Source organism: Ascidiella aspersa, chromosome 3, assembly GCF_963924565.1.
Source record: "Ascidiella aspersa chromosome 3, kaAscAspe10.2, whole genome shotgun sequence".
Classification (NCBI taxonomy): Eukaryota; Metazoa; Chordata; class Ascidiacea; order Phlebobranchia; family Ascidiidae; genus Ascidiella; species Ascidiella aspersa.
Genome location: NC_139449.1, coordinates 23,923,350 through 23,938,186, shown reverse-complemented (window position 1 = coordinate 23,938,186; position 14,837 = coordinate 23,923,350). Strand labels below are relative to the sequence as shown.

At 36.1% G+C, this 14,837-nt stretch overlaps 2 protein-coding genes across 2 annotated transcripts; one reads left to right on the top strand and one right to left on the bottom strand.

Moving 5' to 3' along the window:
* Positions 1–2,464: 2,464 nt before the first annotated feature.
* Positions 2,465–13,321, bottom strand: LOC146161015 (SWI/SNF-related matrix-associated actin-dependent regulator of chromatin subfamily A member 5-like). Its single transcript, XM_083386148.1, has 22 exons — positions 13,168–13,321; positions 12,649–12,702; positions 12,412–12,572; positions 12,004–12,136; positions 11,814–11,882; positions 11,483–11,662; positions 11,143–11,298; positions 10,861–10,992; positions 10,253–10,318; positions 9,859–9,968; positions 9,264–9,490; positions 8,669–8,818; positions 8,324–8,448; positions 7,570–7,702; positions 6,926–7,071; positions 6,171–6,302; positions 5,711–5,821; positions 5,391–5,504; positions 4,653–4,856; positions 4,037–4,195; positions 3,189–3,401; positions 2,465–2,825 (listed from the first exon to the last, which is right to left on the bottom strand). Exons 1-22 carry the CDS (start codon positions 13,210–13,212, stop codon positions 2,601–2,603), a joined length of 3,045 nt encoding a protein of 1,014 aa, XP_083242274.1. The 5' UTR covers positions 13,213–13,321; the 3' UTR covers positions 2,465–2,600.
* A 423-nt stretch (positions 13,322–13,744) lies between these two features.
* LOC146161014 (ubiquitin-like protein ATG12) lies at positions 13,745–14,803 on the top strand. Its single transcript, XM_083383727.1, has one exon. It carries the CDS (start codon positions 14,247–14,249, stop codon positions 14,553–14,555), a length of 309 nt encoding a protein of 102 aa, XP_083239853.1. The 5' UTR covers positions 13,745–14,246; the 3' UTR covers positions 14,556–14,803.
* Positions 14,804–14,837: the final 34 nt, after the last annotated feature.

Sequence of the window (14,837 nt, the reverse complement as noted above, 5' to 3'; positions counted from 1 at the left end):
GCATCGGAGTCTTCAAAGAATTGATTGCTTTATAATATAGCATCCCCATCCCCAAGTCTTACCGTGCTGTATAAGCTATCCACCATAAATCATATTATTCTTGACACAGATATGAGCACATCACTCATAAAAGATCGAAATCTAGAGCACCTTTCTTAATTAAATGCGTGTATATGAAGTTAGCAAGTCTTGCTTCGCATTTAACTCATCCCCACTGCTTTATACATGTGGTCTTTTAACCGTAAAGGACAATACATAACGTCGCCCGTGTACAAGCGACTCGTTGTTTGAGCTTGCTAGATAGAGGTTGGGCCTGTTGTTCCACGGTGCTGCTTTGCAATGGTGATCGGTTCGAACACTGTGTTTCCGCTGTAGCTTTAATGTAATCTTCTTCTGTTGTGTTGGCATTGATAAAGACTAACTACAAACGCGTTCCGTGTGTTTTGTTGTACTGTTGTAATAAGTGTGTATTTGCGGAAAGGCATACGTTTTCTGCCCAATTTAACCTATTGATGTATTGTATATTTTTGCCTATCTTTATGTATTTTTATTGTGATCCGGTTAACTCACTTCAGTGTGGGGTTTATTTCTCCTTCGACAATTCGGAAATCAAATAAAAAATCGCGGAACTATTAGTATAACTTTTATTTATCGTTATGGGTAGGGCTGACGATAAATGCTTTTTTAAAAGCTAAATAGTGTCGACTCCAAAACGTTGTTTAAACTTACCCTATTTGCGGCACCTGCTAGTAACTGCCCTTTTTGATGGACGCCAGTGCGACAGGCCTTCCTTAGTTACAGCATTATTGTGCGTTAGCCCAATACATTTTTTCTGTCCTGACTTCGCTTATTCACTTTATCCTTTTCGCTTTTTCGCAGCATTCTAGATTTTGCTTTCTTTCTCGCCGTTACAGCACTCTTTCTTTCTCGCCGTAACAGCGCGTCTTTCTTTCTAAATAGCGGCACCATATTACCCAAGCTTAAAGCAGAAGAAGGGTCATTAGTACGAGTCATTGTCTTTAAAATGGTAAAACCAAATTTACAAAATCCGCCGGGTAGCTGCGTTATAACAGTCTATTTTTTTTCAAATTTGCCTTCTCGCCATGTAGTACATTTCTTGCACATCACGATGCAGTTGATGCTTTGAGAGGCGCTGGTCGCTGAAAAAACATTTTGGCAAAACCTGTAGCATTTCATAGTTAAGAAAAAAAATGCCGAAAATACCCTTCGATTCTTTATATCACAAATCTAGCTTCTCTTCTAAACATGTATTTTGTTGCATATCGGACTGAAACGGATTTCGGTACAGAAACTACATTGTACGGTGCAGAATTCCTTGCTGTCGTGCATATGTAAATTATTCGTTCAGCTTAGCCTATAAATGAACAATTATTTTACCTAATCGTCTAATATGTACATATGGTATTCGCAAAATGAATGTGACTGATTTCTTTATAGTTAAATGGCTTTGAAACCCTTGAAAATAAACCAATGTAGTATTTAATGTCGTTGCTCGCCAAAATGTATATTGCCCAAATGCTTGTAGTGTCCTGTTTTCGTCGAATACATTCCCGAAACGTTACGGAAATTGTATTTCTCTAATTTTTTTCAGGGTTCTGGTCAAGTCAGCCAGCCACATTTTTTATGTTCAAAACTCCATACGGTCTCTGTAAGCTTGCAATCAAAGCAATTAAACTAAATATAATTTAATAGGAATGTGTTTACTCCACTGAAAAATTAAAAAAAAAATGACGAGGGGTTTGTGTTTAATGAAAAGCCGCGATATATTTGTGTATGTTACTAGGGTATTTCGTAGAAGTCACTAGGCTTGCCAATTGTCATACGTCGCATTTAAACACCACGCTGTGTAATAAATAAATGGTAATAAGTTGCATTTAAGTCAAGTCATTAACTAAATAGATAACAGCACAGCAAGCTGTCAAGATATCGCCATAACTAAACGTAATGTATATTTAAAATTGCGGAAATAAAAAAAACGAATTGCGGAAAAAAAACTCTGCACGAGGTATTAATGTTACGGATTAACTTACATTGCTTGTAAATTGACGTAGAGTCGGTTGTGGCAAAAAATACGCCTATTACTTTATGCGTTGCTATAATCTAGCAGTGGTGTAAAATCGGTTCGTCGATATGATTTTCTTGACTGCTCTAGGAATGAATATTCACCATACGAAGTTTGTGTCTTTTTTTAAAGCAAATCTTTAATTGTACAGTGTACTGTACACGTTTGTCCATCCCTACTATCCTCTTCGACTCATTACAAATCACATGCAGAGCCGTGGGTGGTTTTATTCAGCACATTTACATTACATCCGTCTAAAAAAGAATACTAACGATAGAAGCACGACGTGGTCGCAACAGTAACCCCTTCACGGAGCACATTAACCAACAGCCTACCAGTCGGGGCGTGATACAAGCTTTAGAGTAGGCAACTTCGCAAGAAATCGCGAATATTTTTACCGCGCAGGACGACATAAAAACTGGCAGTTAGTCACAATCATTTTTCGGCGCGTCGTTCTCGCATTTACATTTCCCTTGCGTGGCCAGATTTTGGTCCTAGAACTAACAAAAATGCCGACTCAATCCTTTTTTTTCTTTTTGCCCTTGTCTCCTCCATTTGTTGCCGAATCGTCCAAAGCCTTGCGCTTGCCCTGTCCGCTAGGTGGCGGGGTAGCGGCCGCCGAACCGTGACCTTTGCCCGCGCGTTTCTTCGATCCGGGTCCGTGGTGCTTCTCTCGCTCTTCGAGCTCTTGGTTCTCTCGCTCGATGAGGGTGATGAGCGTGTTGCAGCGACGCTGGAGCTCCTAAAGTACACGTAAAGCAAACGATTTAAATTAGGTTAGAGCCTATTCATATTTACACGCCATGAATTACAATTGCAGAACTTTGGGTGTTTAAAATGCAGATTTAGTAATTTGAATCAGATTGACAGCCCCGAATCCTGAGAAAAGCTAATTAAAAGGTTAACAAAAAGTTCTTTAAATTTGGCAAAAATGTAGCCTGCTGGCAGACCATTTCAGACATTTAGTGGTCCAAGTCCCATATTACATTAACTATACAAAATGAGATATATTAAAAAAGTGGGTAAAATGTTATTTTAATTTAAAAAAAAAACATTTTCCCCACTTTTTTCAATATATCTCATTTCATAGGGAATTACCACGTACCATCGAGGTCCTGGACTTAATAAACCAGTCGAATCTAAACTGGGGCGCTTGACGGACGGCGGACCTCAGTTCGTCGTAGGCGGACTCGCGCTCCAGGCCGAGCTTGTGTAGCATACAGATGAGGAAGCGGTCCTCCTCCTCCGTGTAGTTCTTGCCCTTGTTGGTACCGTACTGGATGCGCAGCTGGTAGAAGGGCGCGCGGTAGCGGGCGATCTGCGGTGCAGGGTGAGGGGTTTACGGATATGATGTGGTAAGCGGACTTCGCAAATAATTTTGACTTTTAAATCCTAGGGCTTTTCCAGTATGATTTAAAATGAACTAATTAGAAAGCACTTGGGATACCGGAACCGGTTTGTTTTAAAGTGAACGTGAAATACATTTAGTTTTAATTAGAGCATAATAAATTAGTATCACAAATGGCAACAATATCATAAAACCAAAAAACACACAAAATCAGTGATTTAGAAAAATAGTGTACTATGTCAAAGTTACAACTGGGCTACTGCTATTGAAACAATATCTTTCTTTTTGACAGTTACGACGAATAATTACTATTTCGACAAATTTAAACATTAGGAATTTCCCACACGTGCGAATGTTTCAGAAATAAAAACGCAATATTTTTAAATAAACTTTGTATTAACAGAAAAAAGGCCACTTGCAAATCAAAAATTTAAAAAGTAAAGATGCTTAATGTTGAATAATATTGAATAATATTTGTATTTAAATAACGTTCCCGTTAAAAAAAACGTACGTCAAAACCAAAAGTTTGATTAAATAAACTAACGTACGACAAAGCCGGATCGTCTAGGTGCAACAACAGGTTCCCACCCCACTGAAGAGCTTACCTTGGCGTCGAGCGCCTTCTTAATGCTTATCTTTCGTTGTATGCGAGCCTCGCCACGTTCTATTTGCGCCATGATGCGCTCGATGTCCTGTAGCTCGTTGCAACGCTCCCAAAACACAGCCGAGTATTCGATCACCTCCGCTGGGCTTTTGCCTTCCACCTGGACGAAAAAAAAACAACTTGTTTTAGAGATGCTGTTTTTTATATCCAAGACGAAACTATTAGCGACGCCATTTGCATCATGGTTGGAGTTGGATTAAAACCGTAACTAAAAAATGATAATCATAAAAGGTTGTTACTTTTATTGATTCAATTAAATAACAGCAGGGTGAGTTGGATTATTATAGTATTGACAAAATATTTTCCTTATCCAGGTATCTTGTGATTAAAACGAGCTGTATTGAAATATGCAGGTCAATTGTCAATATACGACGCTTGGACAGTAATCGGGAGCTCAACAAAGGCTATATTTGTATTATTGGAACCAGTCGATTTAATAACTATCTGAACACAAGAGAACTTTCCCAGCCCTACACCAGAGAAATTACTTTCGACTGCCAAATCGGGTTTCGGGAAAAACTGCACGCGTCGGACAACGAAAGCGAAAGAGCACCGACCTCTTTGGAAATGCTCTCTATGTCGTCTCGCCCGAACTTCTCGTTGGCCTTGATGAACTGGTTGAAGTCGCGCTTGTTCCAGTTGGTGAATCCCTGCGTAAGGAGCTGCTCCTTCTCCTCCAACTCCTCCTCGTTGAGCTGTTCAGCCTCGTCGATCAGCTTCTGTTGCTGTTGCTGCGCGTCGCTATCCGAGTCGCGCGGAACCTGCAATACGCGGTTACCACATGGAGAATGCTTTAATTACACTTTTCAAGCCTTTTTTGAGAAAATTAAAGAGAAAAACTCTCTTTTTTTGTAGTAGAGTCTTGTTCGTTATTCATTGAAACATTTGTTTTCCACCTGTCGCAAACATATTCTTTCATTGTGGACAAGGAGGTTATTATCTAGAACCATGAACCGGTTTATTTTATAATATGGCTGTGGACTTGGGAATACCCGAGTCCAAATGATGTCGAGCAAAAAACACGAAGTGGAGTTAAAAGCATTACCATGATCATTTTTACCTGAATGGCAGTCTTGACAACCGCTTAGTTAGCTTTTTTACTACTTAGACTAGAGCATCTGTGTAAGAAAAACGAGTCCTACAGTGGCCTTATAAATCTAATATGCAACATTGGTGCTCGATTTTAGAATGAGTAAAACAAGGGTCGATTATTATTGATCTTTACTCAAAAAACTTGTTTAATGACAAGCGACAACCTAGTCAACCATTATCCCTAACATTGCATCTAATTTCACCTTGTATCCGATGCTCTTGCGAAAGAAGAAAATCTCCTTTTCAAGAAGTTCAAAGAGGCGAGGAGGAAAAAACTGGAAATCCTGGACGGTTGGTTGCTTGGGAGGTCGAGGAGCCTGTTTAATTGTCGCGGTGTTTAATTTGTTGCAACAGACGTAAATAAACACAGGTATTTTGTCAGGTGCAGTGTTTGTTTCAATATGCAATGCAAACTAGTAATGGTGCCTATTATATAAACAAGAGATTAAATCGGTATTTTTACAGCCATTTTTTGTGTTTTGTCAGAATTGGCTCGGCTGACACAAATTCCAGGCGACATTACCTTTGGTGCTTTCGGTTCGCTCACTCTGAGCGCCTCTCTGAAGTATTGGTCAACAGCATAGTTGGCTTTCCTCTCGCGTTTAGGGGGCTCAATCCACGGCAACAGACCACTCTTTAAAGACAGAAAGGAGATCAGCACGGAAAGTTATTGCGCTGTACAAAACTAAATATATATTTTTACAAACAACGGTACTAACCCCATAAGACATACGTATCTGTCGAATATCGCCCAACATAAACAAAATTCAAGATTCATGTTATATTTATTACAATGGTGAAGTTTGACATATCAGCACGTACTATGTTTGACAAACGGACAATTCAATATGTAAAAAATAATTGTTTTATATTTAGATACATTCTTAATACTATTAAGAAAATACGGTTAAAAACAATTTTTATTCTAAAAGTTACGCTATAAAATCTTATTGATTCACCATCGGAAGAGTAATTTTACAAACCTCGGCCTGCTTTCCCTTCCAGTCCTGGCCCTCAAATTTGAACACAGAGTAAGGCCCGTCGACCTCATCCAAGGTGAACTTCCGCAAAGCTCCCTCGCCAAGCTTGTTCAGGCGCGAGTCCATATCTTTCGTCTGGGCGAATATTTAAAAAAGGAAAGACCTTACGTCAGCAAAATTCCCGAATGTATTACATAAAGGGCAACAATATCGAGACGGTTGAACAGTAAACTGTAATATAAAAAATACATTTATACCATAATGAGAAAGAATGGATACAATTGTCATCACTAGGGCGATTATTTTTTGACTTAAATTTTGTCAAAATTTACACTTAAGGTCAAAATTTGTCAAATTTTTTCAAGTCAAAATCGAATAAAAATGCACATAAATCGTTTACAAAATTAAAAAAAAAAACTATGGTCAGCTTTTTGAAATTGGTCGTTTATTTTGTTTTGAAATCTATCGTACAATTTTATCAAAAAAATTAGTTTTGATTTATATTTAAAGTCATTTTAACCGTATTACATCTTTATTAGAGCAATATACGGTATAAAAAACGTTTGAATAACGACGCCTACCTAGGTTATTTAAATCAATGCATTTTCTAACAAAATTTTGTCAAAATAAATTATTTTTAGGTCAAAATTTGTCAAAATTTTAATTTTTAAGGTCAAAATTTCTTAATTTTTAGGTCAAAAAATAATCGCCCTAGTCATCACACAAAACAAGATAGCAAAAACGGCAAATAGACTAACCCTCGTTTCGCCGTGAGCGATGATGGCGTCGATGTCCTCGTCCGTGATTTCGCTCTCCTTGGACGCGAACACGTGATTGGCTCCGTGTCGAATCATGCTTAACATTTCGTCCTTGGCCAACTTTTGACCTTGGTCCACGAGGCGACCTTTGACGAACAACAGATAAAAATTAATAAAGCGGTACAGTTAGAAATGGTTCGGCTGCTCTTAACTGATCAACTGTGGATAGAATGGCGTATACTAAAACGAATTAAGATGCAGTTTATGTTTAGATAGAATGAATTAGTTATATAGATAGCTAAATTTGATGTTTCGAATATAACCTTTTGCGAAGAAATGCGTATTTTTTCAACAAATAAGTCAAATAAACAAAATTAAAAAAATTAGAGTAATGTCGCGAAAGTAGCATGTAATACTGAAACAAAAAAGCATTATTTTAAATTACAAAAAATATTTTTTTGTTGGTATAACCATGAAACCTTACATAGTTAAGTGTTTCACACAATACCTACTACCCATTGTTAATTAGCTATTATAACTCAAACCAAAAAGTAATCCTAAACGTTTTCTTAAATTTTTAAAAGCAAACCAGAATTACGGCTGCCAATTACAAAAATTCACAAATTGTTGGTCAACTGGATTACCTTGCTGAATAACAATATTGTCGAGGTGCAGTTTCATTTCAGCACGCTCGATAATTCTCTCCTCCACCGTATTTTCCGTGATGAGACGGAACACCATCACCTGTTTCCGCTGCCCGATCCTGTGAGCTCGGTCCTTAAATCAAAAGCAAAAGTTTTTGACCTAAATTTAACAAGATTTCTTACATTGCTGCCTAATAGGGTAGTGCTATACAGAGACATTTGTAAAATGTGGTCTACAGGCACCATTTGCAATCCATTTTGCATTGATACAAACTGATCTGTTTTAAAACCATATTTGGAGGCCAAGTCGAAAAGAAAATCGCTTAGCCGTGCGAATATTGGTGGACAAAAATGTCAACATGGTTAACCTGGGTTTAACTGTAAAGACACGAATCGTTTCAATTAAACAGTATACAGGTTTTCCGCCTTTAAGAAAAGTTCAATATTATCGAATTTGCTTTTTTGTTTTAACAACACTTTGTTTGTTGTAAACTTTGCTTTACACCAATTTAATGAGTTAGCGCGGCACCCTAATGTATCTAGAGATATCTCCAGAATATCTAAAACTGGGAGTATAATCCAACGCTACACAATAATTGCCTAATAGATTTACAGCAGCTTTTAGGTGAAAGGGTGTTTATCACGGTTAAAAATATAGGGTATTTTAATTCAAACTTATTGTTTATCAAATAAGCTATTGTTGCCAGGCATAATACTTTTGTTTATCATCAGAAAACTTGGAAGTTTGACTCACAATAGCTTGCATGTCGACTTGAGGGTTCCAGTCGCTGTCAAATAGGATGACAATGTTAGCAGTCATCAGATTGATTCCAAGGCCACCGGCGCGGGTCGAAAGCATAAAGAGGAACTTTTCGCTGTCTGAATTAAAATAAGGCATGATTTATGTTTTCTAGGAAATGTCATAGTCCCTGCCTTAATTGGGCAATCATACCAACAAAGGACAGCAATAAGTTTTAAAATTTACCTTTAAATAAAAAGCTTGGAAGCCGCCCTGGTTAAAACATATGCTTCAAAAAATATGTTAACAGGCACTTTCGAAACTTGAAACGTAATGCCGGACGAATTTTGGTGCACTTACTTGGCATGTTGAACTCATTGATCTGCCGCTGTCTGTCCTCGTGCGGTGTCTGTCCGTCCAGTCTGCAGTACTGGTAGCCGCGCCACATGCTGTAGTCCTCCAAGATGTCGAGGATGCGCGTCATCTGGCTGAAAATCAGCACGCGGTCGCCTGAAACCAAAAAAACGCAATGTTCGTGTTAATAATACAGCGCTAATTCGAGAACAGTCGAACTAGTAGCAGTGAAAATCCAATGTTTCAAATTAACATTTACCTACGAAGTTATGTCTTTTTAAAAGCAAAAAAATGTAAACCTTGTCCAAACTATAGTAGAGTTGAGAACTTTACATTAATTAAAATGATATTGACAATGCCAATCTTGAGAAACGTCAAACAATCGGACCAAAAAGCTTAGGTTGGATAATTGGATATACTTAGAAGTGTTCAGATAACATGATGGTAATCGCATGTGACATTTCAAAAAAAGTAGTAAATCATTTAGAATGCGAAAGTGCACATAAAATGTCATTATGTTCCAGTTTAAATGCATTTGTGGTGAGATAGATGGCGGCCAGCTAAAAGACCAGAAAACTAGCAGGCTCTCAGTGGCCATTACCTTGTTTCTGAAGCTTGGGCAGCAGCTTGTCGAGGACGGTAAGCTTGCCACAGTTGACGACCAGGTGATCGCTGGTGGTGTAAGGCGGGCCAGGCTCGGCACCGTCGAATAGGTACGGGTGGTTGCAGCACTTGCGCAGCTGCATGAGGATGTTGAGCAGACGCACCCGGTCGGTCTTGCCCGCTGCGTTAATGATGTCGATGTCCTTTACCAGGATCTTGGTGTACCTGTGCAAAGCGACTGTCTTGTTTTTTGGTAAGACGCGTGTGTAAACTTCTAACTACGATGGCCTACTTCAAAAGCAGTACCAGTCAAGGCAAACGTATTCTATCTTGTTTTATCGAAATGTTCTTGATCAATTTAAACAGGAGTGTTTTAAAATTAAAAGACTACAGGTAACATTTTTCTAGCATCTGGCTTTAGCTATAAACATTTAACTTAACGTTTAAAAAAAATTTAACTCCACGTTTGTGTGAAATTCAAGTTGCAAACACGTTTACAGGCCGCATGCGACTAGCTTTGTGTCTATACCAACATTTGCTGTGTGTAAGTTTTCAACTCCACCATCTTGAAAGGTCAGCCCGATTGCTCTTACCATTCTCTTTGCATCTTACTGAGGCCGACAAAAATCTTGGTTTCCTTCTTTGGCAGCAAGCTTTTTTCGACATCACTCTTTAAACGACGAAGGAGAAACGGCCGCAGAACCTTAACAGATTAAAATGCCGTTTCAATAAACAACTTGAAACCGAGATACTTTCTAGTGTCTGAAGCTAGTCTGAGTTATTTATTATTGGTGCCTTGATTACGTTTTTTTATCAGTTAAGCAATATTATCCCGCCAAAAAAATGATGAACATTTCACATTTTAAAAAATATACAATTTGTGTGCCTGATTCTGCAATTCAAAATAAGGTACTAATTAGGCGGTGGTGAAAAATGTGTTATATTTACACTTTTGGAACAAAAATTTTATTTTTAAGGTAAACTTACTGAATGAAGCCTGGTGACTAGTTTCTCATCCTCCAGGTTATTCGCATTGAACCAAGAATCGAAATCCTGTTAGCAGCAAAATTAAATCATACATACAATACATTCTACAAAAATTAGATTGGTAACATTAGGATTGGGATTTTGAACATGTCTACTCACCAGTGTGAGTGCAATTAGTTTTGATTGACAACCAATTGCCAGGCAAATGCCTAAATAAATTATCAGTTGTTGTTGTCAGACCTACTGGGCTAAACTTTCGGCATATAGTGTTAAACACCACAGGTTCGAGGTCAATCAAACTTGAGCGTATCACACTCAGTAAAAAGTTATACACAATCAATATTCTGGTAAGTAATAGAGTATTTATACCCTCAGAAATAGAAAATCAGGTTGAACAATAGGAAAAACAATTTGGTAGAACAAAATTTGCAGACAGCATGCTAAAAGTTTTGGCAAGTGCAAATTTTAATTTAAGGCTAACCCTGAGCATTACAAGACTAAACCATAAAAGGCCAATTCCCTCAGTTAAGGATTAAAGAGTAGGGAATATATGAAATATACAAGATTAAAACATTATGTTTAGAATATATAGAAGTAGGTAAAATTACATCGGATGAATTAAAAACATCTGGAAGTAGGAAGTTGAGCAGTGCCCAGAGCTCATGAAGATTATTTTGTAGTGGAGTTCCTGTCAGCAGAAGGCGATTGGTGCTGCGGAACTGACGCACAATTATGGAGAGCTGAAATAGAAGTTTTCATAAATCAATTATTGACACCTAATAAAAAAATAACAAAAGTGGCTTAATTTAAGTGTTAATTGGTTGTTGCATAACTGCCTTACAATAAAATAAGCCTAAAAAGTTTGTTTTAATATAATAATCTATGATTACTTTGGACTTTTCGTTTTTAATCCTGTGTGCTTCGTCAATGACCACATAACGCCAGTTGAACTTCTTGAAGCATGTTTTCTCGATGATTACAATCTCATATGTGGTAATGCACACATCCCACTCTCCTGGCATCATTATATCTTTGATAATTGAAGCCTTAACAAAAAACACATTTACACTAAATAGTCTCCGGGATAGTACTTTTCCTATCAAAAGGAAAAAAGCAAGTTTGTTAAATTCATTGAATAATAAATATTTTTTATCAGTTGAAATAAACTAAGTTAATCTGACTGACAATCTTCAAAGATGTTTTTCTAAAAAAAATCTTAATATAGCTTACCCTCTGGTCTTTGTTGCCAATGAAGCAAACTGTGCGAATGGTTGGACACCATCTTTCAAATTCATTTATCCAATTGCTGATAGTGGATTTAGGCACAATTACCATATGTGGTCCGGGAATGCTTCGATAGTGCTTCAGATACCCAAGTAGTGATATGGTTTGCAAAGTTTTGCCAAGACCCTTGAAATCAAAGACACAAAGTGAAAGGTTTTGATTTTGCAGTAAAACATAACTTCTAAAATGGTATTTGGGTCCTACTTTTGTCACCAGGGAATATTAGCGGTTTAAACAAATAGAGTATATTAAAACATCAATACAAGTTTAAACAAACCATTTCATCTGCAAGAATTCCACTGATTCCATTTTCGTATAAAGATATCATCCAGTTTAGACCTCTGACCTATATCGAACAAGAAATATCTTAAACAAACAGCACACTTTAATACAATATTTTCTTTTAATTTAAAAGTAACAAGTTAGAACTAATAAATAAAATTTCCAGTTGCCGATGATATTGGTACCTGATAATCTCTCAATTCCCCATTTTTAATGTACTTAGGAGAGGACTCAAAGCGTGTGATTGCTCCTTGGGTTTTTCTTGCATCTGACAAAAGTTCCTCATCTTCATCTTGTTCAGTTCGACGATGGCGGTGACTAAAGTTATATATATTTTTTTTAAATTATACAATATATATATATAATCAATATTTATAGTGTTAAAAATATAAAAAAAATACAACAATTCTAAAAAATTACAATAATTTTACAAAACACTGCATTGCTTCAACTACTGCAAACTAAGGAAGTCACATTGTATTCATGTGCTAAAAAAGCAAATCGCATTAAAAATATATTATGTTATATATATAAATATATATATATATATATATATAATGAAACTAAAAAAGAGAATTAATAAAAAAAGTTACTCAGCAGAGCTCCCTGCATCATCCTGAGAAGAAAGCCTTGGTCTTCCTCTCATTTTAAGAGGACTGGAAGGGGTTTTCCCTTTCACATTTGGGTTCATGAAATGGGCAAAGATTTCGGTTTGTTTAAGCAGAAACTCAAATCTTTTGCTGTGATCTTCTTCCTGAAATGAGACATAACGATTTTACTTAAATAAACATATACACCTTTTTAGGAGTTTTTGCAATTATAATACTTACAACTTTTTCAGCATAATCCGGAGATTTCTCTGGTGTCTTTGATCCATCCTCCTGCTGATATATCAAAAATTAGACATAGCAAAAATCAATGAAACAAATAGGGTTAATTAGTAAGCCACATATTTATGGACATTCCCTTTGAAAGTCGTCCAGACATGAAAGTTTGGCAAACACACACAATATTTATACCAGGCTTTTTATAGTAAATCATCAACACTGTTAAAATTTAAGTAAACTTATTGCAGCTCGGTAAATTTTAGATTCACCTTTATTAGTGCACAATTTTTGGCGGTATAAAGAGAGATCTCATCAGCACAATAATTTAAGTTTCTAATCTGCTTTGGAATCTTAAATTCATTAAATAAATTGGTATTTATAAACATACAATATTTATAGGAATATATGCTTGGTATGTGCATAAGCATATTGTTATTTTGTGAATAAATTAACGATTTTAATTAGTGTTAAGTGCAGCAATTGTATACCGATAGAAATTAATGAACCAAACGGCCAACTTACATCACTTCCTGAGTTACTGTCACTAGCTTGTGCTGAATCCGCCATTTTTTAATATTCGTCAAAATAATATTACTAGATCCTAAAAACAATTATATATTGATAAAAGCAAAGTAACTTTCGCAGTTCCAAGAAACAGTTAACATTATATTTTGAATGGTGTTCAGCAACTTGTACTTTTTGTTTTGTTAAGTGCAGTAGCGCGGACCGCGGTAAACTGAACAAACAATTACATCAAAAACTTGCGACCTGTTATTTTTTATTAGCAATTAATAAATAAGTTTCTCGTTGTACTAAAAGTATTATTATTTAAAGTACACTTTTAAAATTCCATGCGTGTAAATTGTTATTCTATTTGTTTTTCTATTTTATTTTTCCGTTGTTAAAACTTTTACGTGAGTCTTGTTCAACTTGGTTGAGTTTCGTGGATTTTGTCATGCATGAAATTATTGAAAAAAAATAGAAGTAGAACAATATGATATAACTATTTGGTTGGCATTCGTTTATAAATACCCGTAAATTAATGGTTATGTTGATTTATAATCTCTTTGATTAAACGATGTACAATATTTATTGAACATCAACTGCCGGCATGTTTTGACTATGCTACAACTAAAAGTTTACACACTGGATTGTATTTCTTTTAACACAAATGTTGCCAAATACTTTTGCTTTATTTTGTAAGTTTATGGTTTATGATCATTTTTATAATTATGGCGGCTGAAAATACAAATAGCTTCGCAGAGTTGCTATTTATTTTTCGATTTTTGTATATAAACTCCAGATCTAGAATCAAGTCTAGTAGTGTTGTAAATTGTAAGTGTTAAGTTGGTACCTGCAGCAGCTTAAAATAATGCTTTTAAAACCAATGTAATGTTTTGAAGAAAACTTAAGTTTTCTATCTCTTTTAAACCTTCAGAAAATATGGAAATTTCAGTAATGAGCTATAAATTGTAAACAACAAAACTAAATGTTTATTTATTAAAGTTTATTACGTCAAGTCCTCATTTCAAGTGCTCATAGATTTCAACATTTGTAATAGTTTAAGAAGCATCTCAGCTGAAATGATCTAGGAATAAACAATGTCTTCTATTGAAGCTGCCTCACCAGTTGATGACAAGCCAAAAAAGATTGAAGTTCTACTGAGACCCACTGGGGATGCTCCAATTTTAAAAAGAAAGAAGTGGCAAGTTGATCCTTCACAGTCTGTCCAATGGGTCATTCAATTTTTGAGAAAACTGCTCAAGTGTGAACAATCTGAATCGCTTTTTTTATATGTTAACCAAGCATTTGCTCCATCGCCCGACAGGGATATTGGCTCACTGTATGAATCCTTTGGTGTTGATGGAAAACTGGTTTTACATTATGCAAGAACCCAGGCATGGGGCTGAGTAAAATATCAATGTGTAAATTGTGCAATAGATAGTTTCTTTATAATGTTTATAAGTAAACAACCAGTGTAAACTTTTGCTTATACGTCTCTTGAAATGTTGGCCTGTATTTTTGTGAAACATTTGCTAGCTTCACAGGCTTTAAAAAAAATTCTTGTCAAATATTGTTGTGTTATTTATTTATTTAAAAATAATGCAGAACAAAGTCTATATTAAGTTTAGGATGTCATTTAATATTAAGTTGTTGTTGTGTTTAGATAATATGTAGATAGTTGCCATTTG

Bases quoted from the DNA above. Each gene is read 5' to 3' on its own strand.
- LOC146161015 (XM_083386148.1), bottom strand. From the start codon at position 13,212: ATGGCGGATTCAGCACAAGCTAGTGACAGTAACTCAGGAAGTGAT. The intron at 12,573-12,648 runs GTAAGTATTATA...GTCTCATTTCAG, and splicing joins CGGATTATGCTGAAAAAGTT to GAAGAAGATCACAGCAAAAG. The intron at 9,491-9,858 runs GTAAGAGCAATC...CGCTTTGCACAG, and splicing joins AGTAAGATGCAAAGAGAATG to GTACACCAAGATCCTGGTAA.
- LOC146161014 (XM_083383727.1), top strand. From the start codon at position 14,247: ATGTCTTCTATTGAAGCTGCCTCACCAGTTGATGACAAGCCAAAAAAG.